Source organism: Scophthalmus maximus, chromosome 14 (genome assembly GCF_022379125.1).
Source record: "Scophthalmus maximus strain ysfricsl-2021 chromosome 14, ASM2237912v1, whole genome shotgun sequence".
Taxonomy (NCBI): Eukaryota; Metazoa; Chordata; class Actinopteri; order Pleuronectiformes; family Scophthalmidae; genus Scophthalmus; species Scophthalmus maximus.
The window spans coordinates 7,730,891-7,758,355 of NC_061528.1; the positions used below are offsets into that span (position 1 = coordinate 7,730,891).

Here is a 27,465-nt window from a genome sequence, read left to right on the forward strand (position 1 = left end):
TACAAAGAACCTACAGTCATGGACACATGGGAGACAATGGGCCCCTCCACCTCTGGCCATATACCCTTGTACATTACTGCTGTTTATTTACTGTAAATACAGACAGTAACATGACACATTCTGCACATTACAGTGAAAATATGTTGGAAACCAAGAAACCAGAAATACTCACCAGTACTGTATGTCCTCTCTAGACACTGACAAGAAAGGAATTTAATTTTTTTTTAAACCCAGAGGTGATGGCAAAGCTTTTATTTTGTGGAGTATTTTGCTCAGGATATCAAGGACACTTCAGGAGGCTGAGAGCACTCGAGTCCCGCTCAGATGGGCCTGTTTTGTGTCAGTGATAAAGCTCGCCGGGGTCCACGTCCCGGATAAGAGATGTAAACATGGTCACAACGCTCATTCAATGTGATTCATCTCGAGAGTGAACTTTACACTCTCAGGCTGTTTGCCAGAACTGAATAAATGAAAACCGTTGGTGTCTGTGAAACTGACCTGCTTCTCTGCTTCACCACATTTACATTTAGATTACACAGACTTCACTGAACACTTTTATTCACACACAAGCAAGACCAAAGTGTTAACAATCACATAAAGCGCATTCATCCGCTATGCAAACAGCATTTGGTTTTGATTACATTCACCCGAAGCTTTAAAGTCCCTAGAACCCAGCGGAGAACAGAGTTTTCACTAATTAATAAAGTAGTAATTTAACAAGAAAGTCTGTTATTGATGCCTTGGTATGTAAGCACCATTTGTTGTTGTTTTACTATCTCTGTTATTATTATTCTTTTTATTTTTTTTCAATTTGTGGATGTAGGTCGATCAATTTTGTTTCTTTATAGAGACTACTTTTTCTGAGCTTATTGTATTTTCTTCATAAACTCTTAATTTTACCAAAATGAAATGAGTACATGGAAGAAACAAGAGGTAAATCAGAGAGAATTTTGCTGGTAAGACATGAATTATGAATTTGAGGGAACAACTCAACTGGCTCTTAAAGGTATAGTTCAGTGATTTTTGAAGTGGCGTTGTATGAGTTACTTATGCATATTTAATGTGTTTCCTAATGGAGATGGTGATCAGCGATGTCATTTAACGGAGTGGAAGTAGCGTAAGTCTGAGTCGCACTGTTGCAGAGGGGACCACCGAAAAACTTCTTTTTCGCCACATCTTTAAATGCTTACCTAAAAATGAAATATCCGTTCAGTTGTAGCATTTAAAAATGTATTTAAAAATGTGGCGAAAAAGACGTTCCCCTCTGCAACAGTGGAACTGACACTTGAGCTACTTCCATTTCTCCTCCAAAGTCCTTCAAAAAAATCACTGAACTATCCATTTAATAGTGGTGGACAACGTGCGCTTCTTCTTCTTCTCTGTCCTCCATGATGCACCTGTCGGAGGGGGCGGGGCCATGATGTCACCGGAGGCGGAGCTTCTTTCGACGCGGAGTCTCCGTGGGAGAAGTTGTTCGTCGGAGCTGCTGTGAACACTCGTCTTTCAGCACAGAAAACAAAAACAAAAAAAACCAAGCGGGGCCCGAGCCACATGTCGCCTTAGAGGAAAAGGTCTGCCGACTATGCCGAGCAGCGGCTCCGCGACGCGCCTCTCCGACTATTGCAGATTTCCAGCGGTCGTCGAGTGGAGGACGGAGGGGTAAAGAAGAAGCGCGATGGGGAACATGATACTGACGACGGCGCTGCTGCTGCTCTACCTGCCGACAGGTGAGCGAGGCCCGGGAGGCTCCTGTGGGAAAACTCTTCACACTCGACACGAGCTTTTATTCCTTTTAGTCGAGTGAAGCCACTTAAACAAACAGAGTAATATTTCCCAGTGATGTGCGCGCGTTAATGATACACGGCGCAAGGCCGCCGGTCGTCACGTGACCGTTCACCACTCGACCTGTTTACACAGCGTTGACTTTTCAATACATCACGTATTTATGGGAAAACAATGTTTTTGTTTTCTTGGTATTAATCTTGGTGTGTGTATTATTCGTTTTTTTAAATTTATGGCAATATTAACATACTTTTTAGGGTCACACTAGTAGATGAAAGAATAATAAGAGCTCGCATAAAAATCATAGTGAGACAGCAACATGAAGTGAAAATCAAATCAAAGAGTGTTTCAGCTGTGTGTGAAATCTACATACTAACTTTTTCAAAATGATGATCAGTACTACCATTATAGCTTTTAATCTGCTGAGCAGAGACTCTGATGATGATGGTGGTGGTGGTGGTGGTGGTGGTGGTGGTGGTGATGATGATGATGATGATGGTGATGCTCCATCATCTCGTTTTACTGATGTCTAGTTGCAGCTTTAGCTTTTCTCCAACGCCTTAGATATTTCCTGGAGGATTTGATCATATCACCTCAAATTTTTAGTTTGGGATGTGTGCCCTTATAAACACAAGGAAAAAGGTGATAACAGACTACTGATTTTTGGAAAACTATTTCAAAGAGAATCTGATCTAACACCTTATAGGGGCAGTAAGTGATTTGGGAGAAAGATTGTTTGTTGTTGATATCGACTGCTCTGGTCGGTACTCGAACCCGCAGCCCTTGGGTATCGCAGCAGACGCGCTAACCACAAGGCCAAAACCCCTGAGTTGTAACATCTGTCGCAAGCACATCTCTCAACATGTCGGAGAGTGATGTTTTTTAAACTGCACACAGTGTTGTGAGGGGCAGTATTACAAAAAGTGTATTGGATTAAAATCGCTTTCTGCCCCTTTAACTGATACTTCTCTCAAATTATCTGCGCTTGCCTGTCATCAACTTTACTCACTTGTGCAATCGCAGATCGTGATTGACAGATGTTATTTCTTCTAATGAAATAGTATGCGTGCACAGTAGTATGTTAAAGATCTCTGCGGTAAACTGTTAACCAGTCTGGTCAGATTCCTACAATCCAGCTTTCAAGCGCAAAGCTATCACACAAACATAGGATTTTTTTCTGTTTCAAAATAACAGTACCTTGAATTGTGTCATGTATACTTTGTTTTTTGTACATTTTATCTTCCATTTCATCTCACTGTTCGTCCTGCTTGTACCAGAGCTGCTGTCCATCCAGGTGATTGTTCCAGAGGCGGAGAGGAGTACGACTCTGTTTGCTTCGGTGATTCTGCGCTGCGACTATTCGACCTCAGCAAACTCTCAGGATGTCCTGGTCACCTGGAGATACAAGTCCTTCTGTAAAGACCCGGTGCTGGAGTACTACTCCACAGGTGAGACGACAGGTGGAAAGAGACAGTGATTATAAAGGGCCATTACATAGCCGAAACAGAGGATGGTAACAAAAATTTTTAAAATTGGCAGGAAGGTTCACAGAGATGGTGAACCTCTCACAATAGTTTTATGCTTGAGTGAAACTTATTTAGTTTTTATTACTTTCCAAAACACCTGTGTGAAAATATTTTGTTAAATTTGCTTTTTGAGTTTGAAGGCTTGAAGTTTGTTCAGCCAACCCTGTTGTTCAGTTATGTAGACAAAAAAAATCTCTTTTTTTTTTAAATCATCGAACATTCAAACATTTGAATGAACATATTATATTGTTATATACAGAGTGGACTTGATGTGCGAACGTGCTCTTAAAGTTTGTGCATCATAGCGGGAAAAGCTATAGATGTTAGTAATAACGTTAATAAGGGCTCCACTCCAGTCAGGTGTTCTAGTCCCTGCTGTATTGTGAACATCTTACTGGGAAAGTAATGAAACTAATACAGTTTAAATATGATAACACACATCTCCCTTTCCTCCTATGAACAGTGAAAATGTCTGCTGACGAAAACAAACTTACTGTAACTCAAGTCAGCTCTCACATTTTGCCCACAGCCTTTTACTTATTCATTTTTTTCCTCCTGATGATTAAACCCATTGGCTTAAAGAAGTGCCCGCGGACACTTAACAGTGTTGGGTGATGTTTACATTTGTATATTTCCAGACTGTGGCCAAATATTGGCTTTTCATGTATTACACTCAAAAACAGCCGAACACTGCAGTTGTTCATAAGGAAAGTAACTAATTCAAGGAAATAGTTTTTGAATTAATTGAATTTTGTAAAAAAAAAAATACATACAAATGTACAGACATTTTTAACTCCGGAAACACGATTCATTATTTGGTCTACACTGCTTTGAACTATTTCAATGACACAAATTCAGCAGAAATTATTTTTTCTTCCATTGGTTCCCATCCAGCCTAATTTAAGAAGGATGTTGTATTCAAATCTTTGGTGTCAGTGGAGGTGTCAGGGTCCTGGTAACAACAAACATTTTTATGTTTAGTTTCTTTTTAGTTTTTATCTTGTACAATGATCGAAAATAAAAAATCCAATGAATTGAACCCTTTCTCTCCCTCTTCGTCTCTGTTTTTCTGAAGGTTATCAGGCTGCTCTTCAGCTGGGTCAGGACCCTGCGAACGACTGCCCGGACCGCCAGCGCACCATCCGCACAGTGATCCAGAAGAGAGGCCTGAATGAGCCCATCCTGGGTGCAGACTACAGAGAACGCAAAATTAGCATTCAAAACAGTGAGTTTGATGCCATCACAATAACAGTATTGCCATTCAGTCTAAACTGTTAATACAGTCAGATTTCTTATCAGTGCATTTAGTGAGACACCAAACAGGCTGCATCTGCATCGAAATCAGAAAAAAAAATTACAGACTTCACTCACTTATACACATTCTTTGAGATAATTATAGTTTATAAAAGTTTGCTTCACTGAAGAAGTTATAGTGTCTGAAATAAGACACTCGCAATCAGATTATATATTGTAATGGGAAAATTAACAGAAACTAGATACTTAAAATATCTATGAAGATTTTGTGCTTTCTTTTCCCGTAACTCTAATGTCATGTATCAACAGAGGCTGACTTGGTCATCAATGAGGTGATGTGGTGGGATAACGGTGTGTATTACTGCAGCATCGATGCTGCTGGTGACACGACGGGGGACTCGGATCGCGAAGTCAAACTCATCGTGTACCGTAAGTAACGACAGTTAATGGGAGTTCATGCAGAGCCTGGATAGACCTTCTGAGGAAAAACTAAATGTTGTTCCAAGAAGGAGCTTGAAGTGTTTTGCTCTGATCTGTTGCAGACTGGCTGACAGTCCTACTCATCATCATCGGGGCCCTCCTGCTCATCATGCTTCTATGCATATGCTGCTGTCAGTGCTGTCCGCAGAATTGCTGCTGCTACGTCCGCTGCCCGTGTTGTCCACAGACATGCTGCTGCCCGGAAAAAGGTAGAGGACATGCTTTAATTATTATTATTTTTTTTTTTTTTATTATATAGCGTCTGTTCTAAAGTACTCACGGGAATAAACAAGATACAGATATGAGAGTAAAAACACAGATGGCAATGAACACATTTGTAGGTGCTGTGTTTTCTGAAAACCCCACTATGGTTTGTGACATGTTGTAGAGAATAAAACAAAAACATTTTATGAAAGTAAAATTATTTTGTGTTTCTTTGAAAGAGGTTATTTTATAAAAATGTAAAATTATTGTGTCCATCGTAACTAAAATAATGAAAAGACTGTTTGAGTTTCTTTTGTGAATTTCATAAAATATCCCATGTTTATTCTTATCGAACATTTAGTATCTCATGGAGAAAAAAATGGTTATAAGTCACAGCTCAAATTCCGAATTTTACTCAGTCATCACAGATGTAGTTAGCTGAGTCACGTCAACAGCTTTCAACCATCTCTCTTCTCTGCTGTGATTTTCAGCCGTGATGCAGCACAGGATGATGCGAGATGCTCAGAAGGCCATGGCTCCTTGGATGAATGGCCAACCGATTTACGCTCCTATTAGCTCCAATGCCTCCGCCCAGGGCGTCCCCATAATGTATTCAGGTGAGTGACACACGAGCACACAATGAGACTAATCATTAATGCTTTGTTGAAAGCATGCCCAGACACAAAGGTGTGTTTTTTCACAAGTGGTAGAACAAGTGGGCGAACTCAGTGAAGTGAAAAGAAAACCCTTAAACTCTGTCAACACTAACTCTATTTCCTGTATTGTTATACACCAAGCAAATAACACATTGTGATGAAATAGTTTTTCTGCTGTCAGCGATAGTACCATAAAAAACTGCAGTGTTAAAAAAACACTTGTTTTACTGCCTTGTTGATTTATATTCAGCTCTAACAGTTTATTTTTCTGAGGGAAATAACCGCAAAGCAAAATATGTATTATGTAACTTTAACCCAAGAAAACATGCATGTCATTGTAGATTCTTCAGGCTTTAAGGACTTTTAATCCTCCACAGTCGCCAAGTGCTTGCTCATTGTGGGAACTGTTGGGTTTTCTCTGTAATGTCGTAATATTGACCTTACTATGTAAGGTGCGTCGAGACAATGTATGTTGTGATTTGGCACTATGCAAACAAAATTGAATTGAATTGAATTGAATTTAGTCGTTTCTACGGATATTGCGGCAAGCATTTAGGTAGCCTTAGAGGCAAAACCCAGGGTAAAAGGTTCACAACACACTCAATGTTGCCTCCTAGTGTTGATTACAGTTACACTATGAACTTTTCAGCTGGACAGTGAGAGGATGATGAGGTTATAGTCAGAAAACAAACTCAAACTGTATAAGTGACATTAAAATATAATTTTGGAAAGCCCCTGTCATGATTAAGCCCTTGCCCACTTAAAAACAACTATAATTGCTATTTTCATAATAACAAGTTACTGCTCACATGAAAACGGTTGCACATAGTGATGAATCCACAGATAATTATCAAGCAAGTGTGCAGTCGTCCAGACACCAAAATCAGAGCTTAAAACCTGCTCCATATCTGATGTAAATAGACGACTATACATGCTATTCAACAAGTTTCACATATAAACTTTATCAGGTGACATGTTGGTGTAAATTATGGCAGGTTTAACAATATTTGTCTCAAAATTCTGTTGTAAATGAGGAGATTTTTTTTTCACTTTCCCAGGCTCCTTCTCAGACTATCCTGCTAAACAAAACTTTGCCATGGCCCCCATGCAGCAGCTGTCCCCCATGGCCCTGGAGCACCAGCCCCCCCCTCTGCCACCACACCATGTGAATGGCGGTATGCATGGCAGCGTTCAAGGTGGCCACCAGATGTTGGACTACCTGGAGAACCAGATGAGGGGGCTGGATGTAGGGCCACCGCAAATGGGTCCGCGCACAGTCCAGAATATGCATCCACTGCAGGCTCGTCATCAGCTACAGCATCAGTCTGCTCCTCCGACAGTTCCATACACACCTGGGCCCCCGAGTATGTTGTCAGCCCTGGATGAGATGGGGGTGAGAGGTGTGGAGAGAAGGGTGATCACCCTGCCTCCTATAATCCAACGTGTACCTAGCTTTTCCTCTCGGAGGGGGACTGGAGGTGGAGATGGAGTCCGGGGGGCCCCCAGAATTTCAAGTCAGTCCAGTGGGAGTTCAAATCCTTCTGGAGGAGGTGCCTACCGCGACAGACGCGTGTATAGAGACAGAGATGTCTCTCCGCCCAGACGAGGTATCTTGCGTGATTACAGCGATGACTCCGATTGGGATAACTGGCTAGGAAAAGCGCCACACAGGGGTTCGAAGAATGGCAGAGGAGGCTGGTCTGGGAGGAGAGGAGGCGGGTCAAGACCGCGAACCCAAAGTCGTGATGATCTGATGGATGAGCTGCACAGCAGAGCAGCTCGGAGGGAGAGGAGCTATTCACCCCCTCAGCTCCGCAAAGGGTCCTTCTCTGACGAGGATGACAGCAGGAGAAGGAAAGGAGGAAAGGCGAAGGATTGGCCAGAGAAGCCTCCCAGCTACTCCTCCATTGAGATGGGGCCTGGACAAAGCAGTGGCCGGAGGAACTATGACCGCCTTTCTGTAAGAGCAACACACAAACACTGACACACTCTGAACCAGTCATCTGCTGGGAGATTCTCTGTGTGTCATTGCTTTCTGTTTCCTTTTCCTTTTTCTTTTATAGTTTTGACTTCTTCTTTTCAACACATTTTAGCCACGTTAGTGGAGTAGAACTATTCAAAGACATTCATTGTCCGACAAAGAACAATTGATCGTGGTTTTCCTCTGAATATTCCTCACCATAAGATTTACATTAATCCTCTTTGTCACTTTTCTCTCTCAGGATAGAAGCTCCCGTAGCGGCACAAGCGTAGTCATCTAAAGCCTTTCCATCTTCTTTTTGACCTTTTCCATGAATGTTTCCAAGACCGGTGAAAAATGAAGACAAAAAGAAGGTTCCTTGATCAGTTCAATGAGTGCAAGGACATGGTATGTTGAGTTGTGAAAATGTATTCGTAATGGATAAACTGTGTCTGTTTGTACTATATGTGGTAAAAATATCATTCTTACAGATGAAGGAAAAAAATGTTCCGTTCAGGCGATAAATTGCAGACAACATGCAGTTATGTGAAGCCTGGTCTCCTTTTATTGAGATGATTATGATGTGTGCGATTCTTGTCTTAGTTGTATTAATAGTATTTGTGTGTTTACTTCTGGTGGTGGATAAAAGTATCCTGCTGTCCTTTGTGAAGTAAACATTTAAAAGTTGCAACAATCTGATTGTTGGATGCTGTGAGATTCTGTTGGTTGTTTTGTTTTTCTTGGAAGACATTATGTGTTTTTTATATAATTTCTTATTTTTGCATAATTTCTTGTATTATTTAAAGTGACTTTTTAAAATCTTTATCCACCGTAACATTCTTAGGCTGTAACATGAATAGATAGGACAGCATGTGAACATTTGCAGGATGATAGACAGCTGTACTTTATTGGATGAAAACCAAAAATACAATTGTGATTTTCCTTTTGCTTTTGTTACAAACTTGCATTGAGATGCATGAAATGTGTGTTTTTAATAAACCTTTTAAGATACAGCCAGTGTGGAACGGTTCCTTTTGTTATGTACCCAGACATACTGTTATTGCAAGCCACTGAGCCTGTGCATACTGGCTTTTCTTTTTTTACCCACTGGTGGGCAGTATATAGACTTAACAGATGCTAAATTTATGGGCAACTGATAGATCATTGTTTGTGAAATGTCCTAGATATTTAATGTCATTGCGTCCTGGGGCATTAACAGACAGGAAGAAATGGAGACATGCTAATAGGATGTTTTTGCAATTTCTGACAATCATAAGATTACTCTTATTTGCATTATATTTCATGTCAACATATGATGTGAGTGTACTACGGTGGCCCTGAAGTGTGCAAATAACAACTACAAATGGGAAAACTCTAAAGCAATTCACAAAACACAACGAGAAGTAAGAAAACTACTTTTTTGTGGTTGGTTTTTCTGATAATTCTTTTTTATTTGCCACTTTGTTTTGTGGTTTATCATCGTGTTTTTCCCATCACTACATTACTTCTCCATTACTCTGAGGTGTTTCTCATATTTTGACATGGGGGTAAGTCCTGCAGAGGGAGCCACAGGATGTTAATGTGAAGTGCATGTGCAGATGTTTTTGTATTAATGCACGACTAAGAGTTTTAGCTGTGTGTTACACATGGGATCGAGCCATGGAAGTTAAAGAATGGCAAATAATAACCAATGCCATAATAATGATACAACTGTACATTTGTATATTTACAAATAAGTGATGTATTATTATGTTGAATTTTGAAAGTAGAGATCCAAGATGGAGGCTGTGTTTACAGTGTGGTGAAGAGGAGGAGGAGGAGGAGGAGGAGGGGGTGTGGTCGGGCCGACGCACTGCTCTGTGATTGGGCGGCTCCGCAGCTCCGAGAGGCGGTCTGACCCGCAGCACTGACTTTGGGGGAAGTGAAACCGTCAATGTCACAGGATCCTGGATCAGCCATTCGCCGTCGATCCCTACCTCCACCGCAACAACATCCACTGATAACAACAGCCACCGGCCACACGAGCACCGCGTCCTCCTGATTGAAGTCCGGAGCTCAGCAGCGTTGCGTCGTTCTCAGGTAGGACCGAGCGGCAGCAGGGCGTTAGCCGCCTGCTAGCTTAGCATCAGCGTCGCACATTGTTCCACAAAGAAAACACATAATTATCATAAACTGCGGGCTGCTACGAGCAGCTACCGGCGGCGGGTTGCAGCCGCACACCGCGGGGGTTCTGCACGGAAACACCGAACACATCGGCTGGTGGTTCGTTCTCCGCAGCTTCATATCTTGTTTGACAGTTTTATTATGATTTTTTTTTTTTTTTTTTAAAACAGCAGTAAAATGATGTGACTGTCGCACCTGTTCTTAATCCCTTTGACTCCGTGACTCAGCTTCTGTAAAGCTAATGCTTCACATTCTATCCTCACACACTTAGTATTATTATTATTATTATTACCAGTATTATTATAATTATAATTATTAATAGTATTATAACCATTATTATTATTATTATTATTATTATTATTATTATTGGTGTTGTTATTATTGTTATAATAATAATAATAATTATTATTATTATTATTATTATTATTATTATTAACTGGACCCTGTGTGTGTTGACTCTCGGTCCCTTGGTTGTCCGCAGGCACCATGAACTCTCTCCCGGGCCGGGCAGCGATGTCCCTGTGCAGGCGCACGGCAGCGGGCGGACTGAGGCCCCTGGTGGGCTCCCCAGGTCACCCCCCCGCCGGGACCCTGCCGTCGGTCGGGGCTGCCTTCTTCCAGGCGGTGCGGGTCTGCCACTCCGGGAAGAACCGCAAGCCCAGCGTGAGCACCAAGAAGCGGGGCTACGACATCACCAGGAACCCACACCTCAACAAGGTGAACTCTCTCTCTATAGTGTTTCTGCATGTCCCTTAAATCCACATTTATACATGCAACTATACCTACACACAAACAAGGTTATTAGGCTGCACAATACAGGCTTTGTTGTTCAAGTAACATACACAAATTTAATTTGTAGTTTTTATATGCAGCACTTGTCTACTGTATCACACATCATTCACATTTAGGGAATTAAATTGAATTTACAATGTGCAAAGTACAATGTTCGACACTGAACCCCGAAGTGCCCCTGATGACCTCCTGTGTATTATCTACTGCTCTATAAAATGTGATTACATTAATTTTCCAGTGACATTGGAAATTGTACTGTCACAATTCTCAGAGGCCAAGTCAACAGCTAAAACCCAGATATTTTGTTTACTATTATAACAGACCAATTCAATTTGAAAGTATTTACATTCAAGATGAGAGAACATCTGAATTTTAACCATTTTTACTGGGACTGGATTCATTAATCTTTCATCAAAAAAATGCACCCATTAGATTTTTTGTTGTTCAACTAAGAACTGACTAAACATTTAATCCCGAAAATCTCAACTCACACCCTCAGTTTAACATGAACGTATTTGACTAGTACAGTTTTGTGTTATTGACGTGTCTTAGGCACACTTTTGTCAAAATACTGGTGTTGGATTATGTGGGTCATGTTAGGATGTGAGGACACATTACAGGGGTCATGAAAACTGGACTGACAGGCTCAGTAATGTCCTGACACACACATGAAATTGGGCTTGGCAATGTATAGAAGGTGCTACATCCTCCTTCCTTAACGCTGCATGCAGCAAATCAACAAAATAACAATAGTTAAAGCACCTATGAGAAAAGATGGTTTCTAACATAAATGCAGAACAATGTTCAAAACAAATAAGTCAAGTCAGTAGCAGGTATTGATCAAATCGTGCCGTCATAAATATGACGTAAGTAGGAAAATACATTCTTCAACACAACACTCTCCATTCTTTACATAACACACGTTAAAGCAGTTGTGCAACAAATCAAGTCATCTTCTCCGTTTTTACGGGAACTTGTGTTGCCACTATGACTATGACTGTGTCTACATACAACATGATGTCCTTTATACTATGCTATGCCACGATGGTTGAACAAATGTATGAACAGAGAATACCATATTTAGTAAGTGCCACATTTATACAGCACAGGAATACCACATGAATATCATAGCTCCTATCTTAAGTGATAGAGAGTCAAGTGACCAGAGCTACGAACGGTCCGCCTGCAGATTCCTGCCTGTACAGTCGCCTGCACTACTCCGCCTATGTCTGCTTACTCAGGTCTCAGTAATGTCGTTACATAGACTCAATGTAAATGCAAACCAAACCCAGATCAGAGAATGACTTTACTACTGCATAACCACAGAGTAAAGTCAAAACTTTTTACAGTTACTGTGTAGAAAGAAAAGTATATTTCCACAGTTAGAGAGAGAGAGAAAAAAAAGCTCCTTCAAAAGATCCTGCAGTTGCACTGATGGCGCCAGAAAAAAAAAAACTCCACCCAGTGATTCACCAGCAGTTTCCCTTTCACAGCAAGTTTTTCCAAATTCACTGTAAATTTTCACTGCCCCGCTATTTATTCTGCGAGGACAGAGGAACAGATAAGGAAGCTTCGGCTAAGTTTATTGCTCTGATTGAGGCTTACAGGAGGTCGGACACAGTTCCTGCTGATGCTCAGTCAGCTTTTGTATTGTACGCTGAGTCAGAGGTCAGTGAGGTGCAAGCAGTCAGGAAGCGAAGCCTTACTTTTAGTTAAAAAACATTTTTATTTTAGCTCACCTTAAATAAGGCTTTGACAGGTCAATTCAATGTTAACCTTGAGCTGTATTTTTTATACAATTTGAAGTGAGTGAAAACATTGGCTCTGTTTTACTGACCCATTTACACATATTCTGTCATGCATATTTTCTATTTGTGGACAAAGGATGAGATATTCTTGCGCTCCAAATTTTCACAACTACTGTAAACTTTCAACCTGTAAACTGATCCCAGTATCTTCTATATCCTACAGTGTTACTGTATTTCTCTCCCTACCGTATTTAGTTTGATTCCCTTCCTTCATCCTTGTGTGTTGACTGCAGTGCCCTGCTCCATTACAGTTGCTGGTTAGGAGTGTCACCTTAAAGGGTTTACTTTAGTGCCTCTTTACCTGCTCAATATAATAGGTTTATCTAAATTCTTGTTAATCTGTGACTTTAAAATCTGTGCATAGTTGTTCAGCTGTTTATCATCAAAACACTCTTCATGGGCGAAGCTCGCTGCTTGTGACAACTGTAGATGTATTGATTGTAAGCTGAGGATACTATTAGTAACCAAATATCAAAAACAGTATCACATTTAACATTCGCCTCTACCAATGTGAATGATTTACCGGGGGTGCTCAGAAAATACACGGACACACAATAACACAAACTGACCTCAAAAGGCCAGTTTGTTCCTCAGGTAGGTCAGCGTTTCTACTGGTGCGTGAGTTTCAAGAAGAAATGGAAGTCACGATAAAGCCGGGAGGACGAAAGAGAAGGCGAGCTGACGGGGGAGTGAGTTCAGGCTCCCACACTATTGGGCAGAATAAATAGAAACCCCCCCCACCACCACCCTCTGATCACTCTACAGCTTACCGGAGCAAATGCTTGGCCTCATGTTATTCACTGCTGAAAACATTGTAGGACATTTCAACATTTTCTTATTTTGTTTCCATACAAAAAATATAAAATCGGGAAAACGGATGGAAAAAGAAACTGCTGTTTTGGGTTTGGTGTATGAGTCAGGATTCCCCTCACAGTGTGATGACTCACATGTGAGTCACCGTGGTCTGAATTCCTAGCTCTGCTCTCTTATTTAGTTTGTGGACTTGTGGGTTTGTGTAAACTATTCTTTTTTTTTTTTATAACCGCTCTGCTTCCACCCTGCAGGGAATGGCATTTACCCTGGAGGAGCGCCTACAACTGGGCATCCATGGCCTGCTGCCCCCTTGCTTCCTCTCCCAGGACGTGCAAGTCCTGCGTGTCATGAAGAGCTACGAAACGCGCACCAATCCCCTGGACAAGTGAGAGAACAAATTCGGGCATCAAGCTGAAGTGCTGTCCAAGGACTTGTCGAGCAGCTGCTGCAGATGTTGAAAGAGCTCACGTTTATTCGGCCGTGTCACATCTGTTGCCAGAGCAACATCGTCTGTTGTTTTTGTCCTTCATCCCGTGATTAGTTTACACGCACACCAAATGTCCCTGGTTTGATTCCCACAGAGAACCATTGTTACATGTCATATTCCCCTTTTCTCTCCTTATATGTTACGTCTGGATTCACACAAATCTTTAAAAAGGTTGCATGTTAGTGCATTTAAATATGCTTCACAGATGCGTGACAAGTTGATAACAAGACGGAACAAATATAAACAGTGAAGCAATGTGAGAGAAATGAGAGATGATAAAACAAAATAAACAGATTAAAAACAACCTATAAAAGAGATCAAAGTAACATTGAATAGGTAAGAGGAAGTTAAACATTTTAAAACATGAAAACGATAAAATAAATGATTAAATAACAGAGGTGGGTGTTAAGTTCATGTGTATAAAGTAACCATAATTTTCAGCTACTCTCAGACCTTTTTTCTAGCAAATGTGATTTCTCTGTCTCCGTCTCAGGTACATCCTGTTGATGACGCTGCAGGACAGGAACGAGAAGCTGTTCTACCGCTTGTTGACGTCCGACATCGAGGAGTTCATGCCCATCGTGTACACTCCCACCGTCGGCTTGGCCTGTCAGCAGTACGGCCTCGCCTTCAGGAGACCGCGGTGAGGGTTTAACCTGCACGGTACTTTGTGTTCAAGCATTATCTCATTCATCCATTTGGAAAAAAAACACATGCAATGGACCATTTCATGTTTTGATCCAGACACAACAAATGTTATAAACCTGACCTGTTTTCAGATCCGCCAGATATTAAGTGTCACAAATATGAATCCTGATCACAAACTACTTGTTTCCAGAGGACTCTTTATCACCATCCACGACAGAGGCCACATCGCCACCATGCTCAACTCCTGGCCAGAGGAAGACATTAAGGTTTGTCTCTTTCTCTTTCTGCTTGTTCCTGACGAGACGATAAAGCATCACTATTGGGCTTCATATGTGTTTGTCTCCGTTTAGGCCATTGTAGTGACAGACGGGGAGCGAATCCTCGGCCTGGGTGACCTGGGCGGCTACGGGATGGGCATTCCTGTCGGGAAACTGGCGCTCTACACAGCATGCGGCGGTGTCCGGCCGCAGCAGTGTCTCCCAGTCCTGCTGGACGTCGGCACCGACAACCAGGTGAGTGTGAGGTGAGCTGCGGCGGGAATAAGCTTTTATACGAGCTGCTGCAGCACTCCATATCTGCCTCTTATCAGTCGCCAGAGATTAGGTATCAGACGAGCTTAGAGAGCCACTGATGTGACTTGTGTAATGATTTACTGATTCATAGGCGTGATCTACGCCAAGACATAAGGACAATGTCAAGTTGACTCTTGATGATTTACCAATTAAGTGAATGACTTAATTTTTTGGGATCCAGACGCTGCTCGATGACCCACTGTACATCGGACTGAAGCACAAGAGAATCCGAGGAAAGGAGTACGACGACCTGATCGATGAGTTCATGCAGGCGGTGACGGACAAGTGAGTAGAAACTCAAATGACCAGAGGACGTGCAGGTGCAGGTGATTCTCATGTCTGACTGGTCTCTGTCGTCCTGCAGGTACGGGATGAACTGTCTGATTCAGTTTGAGGACTTCGCCAACACCAACGCCTTCCGCATCCTCAACAAATACAGGCATCGATACTGCACCTTCAACGACGACATCCAAGGTTCTATATCGCTTAACTCCCGGCCTCCATCAGGCAGCCGCTTCCTTAACTACTAACATACATAGCTAACATGGCTAATATTATGTTATGTGTTAAAGGTGAAAGAAATAATCTTAAACACCTTAACATCCACAGGACATTTTTCCTGAACTTTTCCGTGAGAACGCAAATATCTGCAAATGTTGCTGCAGACATTTTCCGGAACTTTTCTTGCCAGGAAGCCCCCCCAGTAAAATTTCTGGAAAATATCAGAGTGAGGCCATGTGAGAATACAGCAGGAAAATCTCAGGAAGATTCACTTTGAGCGAGTGGGCACTGCCCCTATTCCTTCTGGCGTGAACGCGTCTGACTCGGACAATCTCCAACTGCGTTCTTCATATGTGAACGGCAAACTCTGGAAAATGTCCGGACGCAAATTTCCATACATTTTCTGGAGTTCGTGTCTGTAACAGCTTAGCAGCTGATGTTTGCATTGTCAAAACTCGTTGGAGAATTTTAAAACCTGCTTCTAGGTGGAAGGATAAAATTTTTACTTCATCACATCATGAGCCAAAAATTAATTAAATTACAGTCGTGTTTTCTTTTCCTCTCAGGCACGGCGTCAGTAGCTGTTGCCGGGATCTTGGCTGCTTTGAAGATCACCAAGAACAAACTGTTGGACCACACGTTTGTTTTCCAGGGAGCAGGCGAGGTGAGAAGTTTGCCAGAACTGTACTCCGACTCAAAATAAAAATAACTGCCCTTAATCCCCAAGAGATAAGACTCGACTCAAATTCAAATCTAGTGACTGTGAAGCAGATGGAGACATGCCCGTCTATTTTTTTTTTCATTTGTTTTCATTTTTCTATTATTCTTTTAACAGGCCGCTCTGGGCATCGCTCACCTGCTTATAATGGCCATGGCCAAAGAGGGCGTAACAAGAGAAGAGGCTGCCAAGAGGATTTGGATGGTGGACTCCAAAGGTCTCATCGTGAAGGTGATGTTTGTCTCCAACTCGTACAGTCCACTCCAATGACGCCAAACAACGCCGTGTGGAGTTTTCAATTAACAACGTTTTACACAATTTCAGGGTAGAGGCAATCTGAACCACGAGAAGGAGGAGTTTGCCCACGACTACCCGCACCTGAAGACCCTGGAGGAGGTTGTGCACACAATCAAACCCTCCGCCATCATCGGTGAGTTCATGTACAAGAGATAACCGTGGGATTTTGACAAGACATTGTTGTATTAAACATCCTGAAATATCCCTCATTGCTGTTTTTAATGTCATATTTAAAAAAAAAAAAATCCTTTATAACCCACATTGTTTCTTTCATCCATTTACCTGACCAGTTGTGGAAAAACAGAGAAACCTGTTAAAGGTGAATTTTTTTTCCCTCCAGCTTGGCCCCGCCACAATAATAATTTTGTAATTTGCTGTAAATCAACTAATTCACTCTGTTTATTTAATCTAATGCCGCAAAGTTTCACAAGGGTCGTTTTCGTATCCATGGACCTCAAATTCATTCATTGCATGTCCGATGAATTAATGAGAGGTGAAATTATCAGAAAACATTTAGAAGTAGAAACGGATCCAGGCTCCAAAGTTCACTGTGAGGATTGTAATTCTAAGTCAAAACCAAACCAGACGCAGTGAATGTGCTCAACAATAATTTGCCCATGTGGTCTGAATCCTACAAATGACACCGTAGTTCACACGTTCTCATCAAATTCAAGTTATTTCTGTTGGAATGACTGTGTCTGTGTCCTGAACACGAAGGCGTGGCTGCTATCGGAGGAGCGTTTACAGAGAAGATCATCACAGACATGGCGTCCTTCAACGAGAGGCCCATCATCTTTGCACTGAGTAATCCAACCAGCAAGGCAGAGTGCACTGCGGAGCAGTGCTACAATCTCACAGAGGTACACGTGCAGCCTCACAGAAGTGTGGAAAACTCATCAGATCATAGATACTGAATTCAGAAGGGGTGGTGTTGATTGAAATTAAGCACCAGCAGTCTTTTTTGTCTTCACTTTAACTGATAAATTCCAGATTTTTTTATGGCACATAATCACCCCAGCTGTTAATATGTGTGCAGTATAAAACCTTCCCACAAACACAGTGCCTGCGATATGGCCAGACAGGCCATTTATAAACCATCTTTAAAACAAAAAAAGACCTAGTCATTTTTGAGACTTGCTAAGACTCTCCCAAAAACTTGAATGTTAAAAGTGAACTTGCCTTATTATCAAAACAACGTACAGGTGGCCGGCTTTAGCCATTATTCAGTAAATATTCGGCAGACAAATATTCTTGTCAGAATGCACAGAGGGGAATCTTCCCCTTATATGTTGACATTTACATCCTTACACCCAAATGTTGCTCTACAGCACTGTAGTGGTAAACCAAAAAACTCCTCATCTCTCTCTCTCTCTCTCTCTCTCTCTCTCTTCCTCCTCCTCTCTGTGACCAGGGTCGGGGCATCTTCGCTAGTGGAAGTCCGTTCGACAAGGTGACGCTGGCCGACGGACGCACCTTCTACCCGGGGCAAGGAAACAACGCCTACGTCTTCCCCGGAGTGGCTCTGGGTGTTATAGCCTGCAGGGTGCGCCACATCTCTGACGACGTCTTCCTCACCACAGCAGAGGTACAGTACGCTCTTCTTCATACCGACCAATTTATTCACAACAGCAGTGTTTTTGAACAGATGGTACAGTACAGTGTATCTGTAAACATCTGTAAATGTCAATCATAAAACCTCTTGTACACACTCCCAGGCAATAGCTGACATGGTAACAGAGGAGCACCTGGCCGAGGGAAGACTTTTTCCTCCTCTGAGCACCATACGAGAGGTGTCCTTCAAGATAGCAGTCAAGGTAGGTGTCCTATTTTCAAAATACCAATCATACACTTAAAGTATTACAGGGTCATATTGTGGAGTGATTAATTCTTCACGCAAAAATCAGATGTCAAGGAATGATGAGCAAAAAACTGGATTAGCTAAATTGTATTAAATATGTCTCCAGTCTCTTACCTTATCTAGTATAGTCTTACATTATCTTTGTCGTAAGGATATATCTTTTTTTATCCTTGTCTGGTACTGTTTGAAATGAAAGCTTTATTTTTCAAAATATCAAAATAAGAAAATTCTACTTTGTTAAAATGTTAGCATCACTCATGTTTCCACACATCCCACTAATAAAACCATCATATAAAGTGAATGTGTTCAATGTCATAGCCATATTAGATTAAGATAGTAAAATACAGAGAGCCGAAAGAAGCCACACAAACGACCATTGTCCATTTTATATCTAATGACTCACTCCTGACATACACAGTGTGCTCTTCCTTTCTGTTTCCCTCTCTGACAGATTGTCAACTATGCCTACAAGCACAACATTGCTTCGATTTACCCCGAGCCCAAAGACAAGGAGGCGTTTGTGCTCTCTCACATCTACAGTCCCGATTACGACTCGTTCTCTCTGGACACGTACAGCTGGCCGCAGGACGCCATGAACGTTCAGGACGTGTGATTCCGTCCAACTTCTTCTCTTTGTCTAAACTCTAATATTGTGCCTGGCGTCGTCACGTGCAATTTCTGCATCGCCCCCAAACATACGTTGCAATTTATTCGCACCTTTAAAAAAGAAATTTGTTTGTGTTTTTTTATTGTTTCCATAGTGCTCGTTATTACGTTGATGCTGAAGTGCAAATCAAAGTGCAAAATGTTTTGTTATCTGCCATTGTGTTTTTCCGTGTGATTTGCACTTCAGGGCCGCCGTACATTATGGATTAGAAGTCCCTCAAACGCTGTATAATACTGAAAAAATTTATGTCACATGCTATATTTTTTGCTTCATCGGTTCTCTGAAAGTCTGACGGAGAAAAAGATTTGATATCTTTACATGCAGCATGTCAAATATCAGAAGCATCTCCTCTGTGACTCTACAACTTAAACTACACTTCTGTCGCTACATTTTTTTCCAGCTAAGATGTTATAGTAGTCAATTTGTGTGCAGTGACTAAAAAATGTGTTTTTGACAGAGGAATCTGAGCTGGTGCCCGAGAAACAAAGCTGAGGTTCACAATAACGCACAATGCTGTCTTGTCTTGTCTCGACTCCGACGACCCAGAGGACTCGTTCTGAAGCTTAGTTCCGAAATGAATCCAGCAGTGCCTCTTTCTGTTACCTCAGGCATCACTGCTCCACATTATCAATAAAAAACCTCTGTATTTTATTTCGGTGGGTTACAAAGATCTGGTTCAACCCCTGCAGCTGCTGTCTTTGATATTTTACACTTCGCTCAATGTGCGCACATGTTTAAACCTGCACACAGCAGTGGGCAGAAAAACACTCCAGGCATCACTGTTTCTATGTGTTCAGAGGAGGCATTGTCAGGGACTGAGTGTGACCATCGGGATGGGGTTTTTGTGTGTGTGTGTGTTATCAGTTAGTTTTGTACGGCGCTCTGCCTGTTGTTGTGTTTTTGGCCAAAGTTTCAGATGAAATGTATCTTATCTTATACTCCGATGATAATATGATGCCCAGCAAGCTTTAGTACTGAGAGACCCGCTTCAAGTTTTCGAAGGGAAAATGAAACTTTTTCAATAAAAGTGTTGTCGCAATACGAGTCATTTATTGCAATTTAATCCATTTTCAATGATTCCTTTGACACAGTTTTACATCGTTATCGTTTTGCAATGTCAGTCCTCTAGCAGTAAACATAGAATTGAATTTGACTATTTGAGGCCGACTCACACTCAAGCTCACAGGCTTGTGTTGCCTGAGATGTTTATGCTCCCTGCAGATGGACTCCAGCTGTTGTTCCAGCATTGAATTGTTCGCCTGGTATTCCATGTATGCATGATCCATTGGTCTCTTGTTCCCTTCGTGCAGTCTGACAGGAAGCTACTGCAGTAACTGTAATTCTGGAAATTCGCCAGGAAAGCTGGACACTAGCTGTAATCTAGCTGTGTCTCAGCTCCATAACTTTCAGTACAAGAGACAGACACTTTTTTATTATGGCTATGCCATAATCTAATTTATATTCTGATCTATACATAACCCTGATGAACAGCCATCAGATAAAGCTTGTTTTAAATTCTCTTTGCGTTGATGCTTAAAATTCATGTCAAGTGAAACATGTCTGTGTGTAACTGGAAACATCAGAACAGTCAAAATCCTTCACCCGCATAGTTACTTTCTGTAAACGGACGTAAGTTCGGCCTATAGCACATTATCACATTGTTCATGCCTTTGGTTTAGGACTGAGATCATTCGGTCATTGTCTGGGTGTCCACATATTTTTGTCAAACAGTGAATGTAAGTGAGCTCTGTTTCTACTGCGCCCTACAATTTATACATATATGGTATGTATATTTAGATTTACTGTGTGTATAGATAAATACAATACATATCTTCATATTTTTCAGTTCATATTGCCTGGGGGCCTCAATAGAATTTTGTTTAATAAAAATCATCCAACTCTTTTTCTACACTTCCTCAGAAAAACAACAACACACTGCTTTGTGCACGTGTCCTTTAATACAAAGTTTCACATGTGGTTTTAAAAGTCATCTACATTTCCAACACCAGTAATACTGTTGAACGTAACTTTGTAATACAAAGTTTAACTATTTATACAAAAGTCATGAGGTAAAGGTCAGGCCATCGGATTTACGCACGCACACGCACGCATGCACGCGCACACACACACACACACACACGCACACACACACACACACACACCACTGCCAAGCCTTCGACTTGAATAGTGAACCTTTTCCCAACCTTTGGAAAAACTCATTGTCTCGAAGGCAGCGAAGCAGATCTGTCGGTTATAGAAGTCGCCAGGTAAAACAATGTCGGGCACCCCAGAAATAAATGAAGGAAAATCTTCAAGGTAATGAAGACATAAAAATAGTCACAGTAGACGTTAGATGTGCAGGCGTGGTACAGGACAATGTTACACATGGAGGTTAGTCTGCAAAACAGATGATTGCAATTTTACATGGACTCACAAATTACACATAGCAACAAATAAGAGACAATAGTTGGCATGTTGTAGCATGGCTCTGAACATAATATAAAAATGAGAAAATTATAACCTTCATAGAAGAGGTCACTGTGGCTCTGACTTTGGCAAAACTAATAACCAACAAATACATCCACAAAAACAAAGCTTGAGCTGTAATAGGAACACCAAATAAGGGCAACTTAATCAAACGAAGAAATAAACATGGTCCAATAAATGAAGCCAATGTAAAAGTGCCTGAAACCTGTTTTCTCTTGAACGACCAGCAGAGGGCGACTCCACCGGTTGCAAAAACAAGTCAGTTTCTATGAGAATGATTCATTTTATAACATCAGTAAACATTTTCAGTTCATGGTTTCAATCTCTAGTTTCAAGTCTTCCCCGAATGCAGCGTGATGTTCATTTTGTAAATCATGGTTTAATTTAGAACAATCTGCATTGAGGTGTGGATACCCTGTGATTGACGGCTAGTACCGTCCAATGGGTGCAGGGTGCAGGCTGAAGGTGTAGGTCGACGCCCCCTAAATTGTATTGTGAAACCAAAACTAACTGGATCGAATGTAAACAATGTAACAAAGACATGAACCTTAGTTCAGACCTCGGTCCAGACCTCTCAGGTGTGAAAACGGCCTCAGTTTTCCTTCAACCGAGTCACTGTCCCATTTCTGTTAGCTCCCTCTCTTCTCTGGGCAAACGTAAGACAGAACCATGTCTATCATGTTCTTGACGATGGCTGGGGGAGGATGGAGGGCGTGGGGGAGGTGGTGCGCTGAAGTCATTTGCCAGGCATCTACCAGCAGGACGCTCATTCCCTTGAACATGGCCCTGAGCACCTTGTCCAGCTGCAGGGAGAACCAGTCGCTGTTGTACAGGCTCACCTCCTGGTCCAAGGCCTGGAGGTTGGCTGAGCGGATGACGACGAGCGTCCCCGGCGCTCGGTCCAGAAGTCGCACCAGCGCCCGTCGAATGTGACGCAGCCTCCGTATGTATACCTCCACGGGGAAGGTGCTGAAATGGGCCCAGATGCTGAGGACCACCACGTTGTTGGGGCCGCCGGAGAGGCCGTCCAGCTCGTTTGAGATGTACCTCAGCTCGCTGGACATGACTGTGGAGAATCGGATGGGCGGGCCGTGGCAGCGGTACTTCAAGAGGATATTGTGAGCGCTGTCCACCGCCATGAAAGGCCCGACGTTTTTAGGACTGTGCAGGTTGAACTCCTTCAACCCTGGGGAGAGTGGAACACAGGGGAGATCCAGTGGGTTGGATTCACGAGGCAAAATGCAAAGATATTTAAGACGGGACAAAGAGACAACCCCTCACCTGGTACAAAAGCAATGAGGTATTCAAACCACTGCCTGACGGTGGAGTCTCCGTACAAGTTGATGATCTTGTTCTTCAGACACTGAGTGATGGCAGAGGATTCATTGAACTGGCGCATTGAGATTCCCCCTAATGGCCTCCACGAGTCTGCGTAGTAATATCCAGAGGGCGCAAGCTTAATGGCTTCGGACTTTGTGCTGCTGCTCTCTACCTCGACTTTATCTGCCACAAGGCGAGAAAAAGGTTGCAGAATAATACATTTTAACTGAATGAATTGAATCAACAGCATGCACAAACTGAAAGGATGCACAGACTACAAGTGTTACTCTACTGCGGGCGTTCTCTACCTTTCCTTGGTGGCAGCACCGTGACTCTGTCAGGTCCTGAAGCATGTATGCCAACTTTGATGTTTACACCACTAACGAAAAAAATTCACAAAATAGTTAAATGTCAGAGACGAAGGTTTATGATAGTAAATATTTTTTTCTGTTAATGGCGTCAAATCCTAAGAAAAGACCAATACCATCAATGTGTCCGTCCGTACCTCAATACGTACGACCTCCCAACCCTGACTGTGTCATTTAGCCCCACACACAAATTTGTAATCACAAATACATATCGTTTCATTTGAGGAAAAAAACAAAACAAAACATAACTTCCTTAAACAGCTGGAACTATTTTCTGATGTGGATTAAAACACATTGAGGGTATTTTTTTGTATTGATTTGTTTTTGGTATTTTCATGGGATTTGTTTCACGTAAGACAAATTCTATAGATAATCAGACTTATTGTTTTAAAAAATAAACTACATCCCTCTTTCAGCATCACTACAGACCTCTGGAAGAGCAACGCCTCCTTGATGGTTATGAGGTGTTTCAGGTAGCCTCCTTTGGCGTGGTTGATCCTGGTGTCACAGCTGAGCATCTTGGGCTTGTAGCAGTACCAGGGCTCCCCGGTGTAAAGGTCCGTGTAGTTGCACAGGGGCTGCTGATCCGGGGGCAGGCACATGTTGCACACCGTGGTTTCGGACAGGAAGCCCAAGCGGAACATGCTCTTAAAAAACACCCGATCGGGGCGCTCCTCCCTCAGCCGCTGCAGGACAGAGACCGCCTCGCTGGAGTGCACCAGCGTGATCTCGACCTGTGCGGATCCAACCCAGAGGAGCGGGAAGAGAGCGGAATAAAATCCATTCCTGTGGTCCAGCACTTTGCCGGCCACACCTGCTCCGAGCTCCGGGGAGTGCAGCCGGGCCAAGAGGAAATCTCCGCCGTAGCGCTTGGGGCGACCCTGGAAGTCGTGCATTTGGACGAGGACCTCCAGCTGGTCGCCCACGTGCCACTCCCTGCCCCCTTTGGTGGGAAGGATGGCGAACAGGCTGTGCACAGGGTCGCTCGTCAGGCGCAGGGCGGGCGGCGCGGAGTGAGCGGGGGGCCCGGGCCAGGCGATAGAGTCCAACAGGTAGCGCTCTTCCAGTTCATCTTCGGGGGAGGGCTTTTGGCCCAGGTGAGTGCAGAAGGTGCGGTTCTGATAGAAAGTGGGGAGATTGACTGGGAGGAAGGATGATTGGATCCTGCTCTGTAGCTGGTAGAGGGCGGAAATCGTGTGGCAATTCCAGTTCTGAGGAGAAAAAGAGGAGTATTAAGACGTATTATTATCATCAACCTGTGACTAGCAGATAAAAATGGATAATACAGTATTAATGTAACTGTATGTATTACAGATGTTAGCACACTGATCTTGTGGTTAATCGCAACAAAACTGTAACCGAATACAGAGAAATAGAAGGCCAGAGGCACATTTTAAGATGGATCCTGTTTTGTTATTTCTTAGGCTACCCTACAAAATTAATAAGCAGCTGTAACAAAACATGTGCATGATAATGTATCCTTCTCAACTGGGAACAATATAGGTCTGGATCAGCGACAACGTAATTCTTTTGACACAATAGAACAATTTCTGCGTCCTCCTTCAACTCCATAAATTGGGTCCGGACATTTTCTGGAGTTTGCCGTTCACATATGAAGAACGCGGCAGGAGATTTTCTGGGAGTCAGACACGTTCGCAACAGCAGGAGCTTTTTTTAGAACATTCGGGGGAGGGATGGCACCTGGGTTGAGCTTACTTAAGGTTTTACTTGAGTTACACGAAGATTCTCCAGCTGTATCATCACATCTGGAGCACCATTTTACATGTGCGTTCTCACATACAGCGCCTCTGGAAAAGTTCAGGTAAATGTCAACATTTAAGTGCATGCATTTGTGTTTATCCTTCATTTCATGTTTTAATCTATATAATCAATTGAAAAAAACGAAATCTATGACCCGACTTTCTTAGGCTCATAACATCTCTATTGAAGACAGTGTCAAGTCAGTCATGCAATCTACTTTAACTCAAAATCCTCATAATGTACAATATGACTGAAAGGCATTTTCGTTGAATCTACTTCAGAAACATTCATTAAACCACGTCCCTCCTCACCTCCACAGTGTGGATGTTGCAGAGCAGGAAGATGAGTCCAAACAGAGCGAGCGAGAGGAAGACGAGGGCATATTTGGACAGACTTCGGCACATGGTGACCCCCTTCTGTCTCCCATGATAAGGCCCGGCTCCTCCCTCGGCTGTCACCACGGCGCTGATGGCATCACTTCGTCCCCATTGCCAGATGCTGATGAATGAACACTGTCAAGAGAGCAAGATAGAAGATTAGAAAACTAGCCCGCATTTATGTGCATCCATCCATCCATCGTCTACCGCTTTGATCCATTTAAGGGTCGCACGGAGGGGGGGGGGGAGTGAATGAATTGTTTGTCCAGAGACAAACAACCATTCACTCTCACATTCACACCTACGGTCAATTTAGAGTCTCCAATGAACCTAACCCCATTCTGCATGTCTCTGGACTATTTGAACCGGGAAAAGTGCTAACCACTACACCACCGTGCAGCCCAAGTAGCAATCTCGTTGATGTAAATATCAAAGGATCGATCATCGTCAGACAAAAAATGAAAAATATTCACTAAATAGTTGAGCTGCAACTAGCGATTCATTTCATAACCGATTCATCTGTCGATTATTTTCTCGATTAACCAATTAGTTGTTTGGTCCATGAAATGTGAATTGAAAAATGACGATCATGTTTCCCCAATCACCAAAATTGGAAACCAGAGAATATTCACATTTAAGAAGCTGAAATCAAAGAAAATACAGTTTTTTTTCATAAAAACTACTTGAACCGATTAATCGATTATCAATCGATATATTATCAATAGTTTGTGATTAATTTAGTAATGGATTACTAATCGATTAACTGTTGCATCTCTACCAAATAATAAACATGATATATCCCTGTGCTTATTTACATGATCTTTTTTAGACTTGACTTTAAAAATATCTTGAGTCGTTCTTTGCTGTTTTAGATGTTTGCTCATATTTACTTTTCACTTTCACTTTACACAAATCGACCTGCGCGTACAGTATCACCAGCGTTTCTTTTTCGGATCATATTCAAAACTTCATTTATAGTTCTGACGACGTCGCCTGTAAACTAACGACGTGTCCCGCCTCGGCGGACATGCAGCCGCGGGGTCCAGGTTCATCCAAGAGGGTCAATACACAGCCTGGGTTGTGTGAAGGCCACGTACCACGTCACACACCGCCCTGTTCACAGCTGACAACCACCCCGCCGCCGGCTCACACCTTCTTCTTCCTCCTCCTCCTCTTCATCATCACCTCCATCTTCAGACGTCAATCATCAGCGAACAGCTGACTCTGATCACATCCCCGTCTGCGGTGGCGCGGAGCCATCGACAAAGACAGGGTGGTGCACGGAAATAGCCGGATGGAGATTCCGAGACATATTCTAGCACTAACTAATATAAAACCAGATTTTTTTTTTTGGTTTGCTAACGTTACCGCCGGCAATGCTCATACTTACACATTACGACGGCGGATTGGCGTCACGTCGGAGGAGGCGGCCGAGGCTGACGGTTGTGACCGACGGAGAGAGGCCGCAGAGGCTCCGAGCGAGAGGGTCCCGGTGTGGACAGATCTCGCGAGAGGAACCAGCAACCGGGGGCCTGGACCAGAGTTAGTGTGTTGGGAGCGCCCTCTGGTGGTCAGTCATTTAAAAGGTGTTTATAAAACAAAAACAAAACATATATACATATGTATATATGTATATATATATATACCCTAATAATAATAATAAGAAATGAATATTCGTTTCTTCTTATTATTATTAGGGTCCGAGCGCCGACCAGCAGGAGGCTGGCGAAGGACCACTTTTTTTGCTTTTTCTTATTAGGGCCCGAGCCATAACCTGTAAGGCTGTTGAGAGCCCTATTGAATCTGTGTTGATTATTATTACTATTATTCAGATTCATGCACTTCAAGCACTTATTAGAGGCCCTAAACATATTGAAAAAGTTGTAAAAATTTGAACTCACGTCAGACCTACTGCGAAATTTATATATCCTTACTCAATAATGAAATATTACTGATTAGAAACACA

General features: G+C 42.5%; 3 protein-coding genes across 4 annotated transcripts; 2 read left to right on the forward strand and 1 right to left on the reverse strand.

Annotated features, from left to right (window-relative positions):
* Window positions 1-1,427: 1,427 nt before the first annotated feature.
* ildr1b (immunoglobulin-like domain containing receptor 1b) lies at window positions 1,428-8,875 on the forward strand. The gene is made up of 8 exons (XM_035651468.2): window positions 1,428-1,727; window positions 3,060-3,230; window positions 4,384-4,533; window positions 4,872-4,991; window positions 5,105-5,251; window positions 5,738-5,863; window positions 6,961-7,862; window positions 8,125-8,875. The coding sequence occupies exons 1-8, from the start codon at window positions 1,676-1,678 to the stop codon at window positions 8,161-8,163; spliced, it is 1,707 nt and encodes a 568-aa protein (XP_035507361.1). The 5' UTR covers window positions 1,428-1,675; the 3' UTR covers window positions 8,164-8,875.
* An 880-nt stretch (window positions 8,876-9,755) lies between these two features.
* On the forward strand, window positions 9,756-20,225 carry me3 (malic enzyme 3, NADP(+)-dependent, mitochondrial). Its single transcript, XM_035651465.2, has 15 exons — window positions 9,756-9,941; window positions 10,507-10,742; window positions 13,690-13,823; window positions 14,419-14,568; window positions 14,764-14,839; window positions 14,924-15,085; window positions 15,327-15,430; window positions 15,510-15,619; window positions 16,213-16,310; window positions 16,482-16,595; window positions 16,689-16,794; window positions 17,379-17,521; window positions 18,073-18,246; window positions 18,377-18,475; window positions 18,971-20,225. Exons 2-15 carry the CDS (start codon window positions 10,512-10,514, stop codon window positions 19,130-19,132), a joined length of 1,863 nt encoding a protein of 620 aa, XP_035507358.1. The 5' UTR covers window positions 9,756-9,941; window positions 10,507-10,511; the 3' UTR covers window positions 19,133-20,225.
* Window positions 20,226-21,122: 897 nt separating this feature from the next.
* Window positions 21,123-27,028, reverse strand: nxpe3 (neurexophilin and PC-esterase domain family, member 3). 2 transcript variants are annotated; one of them, XM_035651466.2, is made up of 6 exons: window positions 26,890-27,028; window positions 25,434-25,634; window positions 23,791-24,572; window positions 23,302-23,372; window positions 22,955-23,176; window positions 21,123-22,859 (listed from the first exon to the last, which is right to left on the reverse strand). In XM_035651466.2, the coding sequence occupies exons 2-6, from the start codon at window positions 25,524-25,526 to the stop codon at window positions 22,303-22,305; spliced, it is 1,725 nt and encodes a 574-aa protein (XP_035507359.1). In that variant the 5' UTR covers window positions 25,527-25,634; window positions 26,890-27,028; the 3' UTR covers window positions 21,123-22,302. The 2 variants fall into 2 exon arrangements, with proteins under 2 accessions (XP_035507359.1, XP_035507360.1); XM_035651467.2 differs by lacking the exon at window positions 26,890-27,028 and adding an exon at window positions 26,597-26,868.
* Window positions 27,029-27,465: the final 437 nt, after the last annotated feature.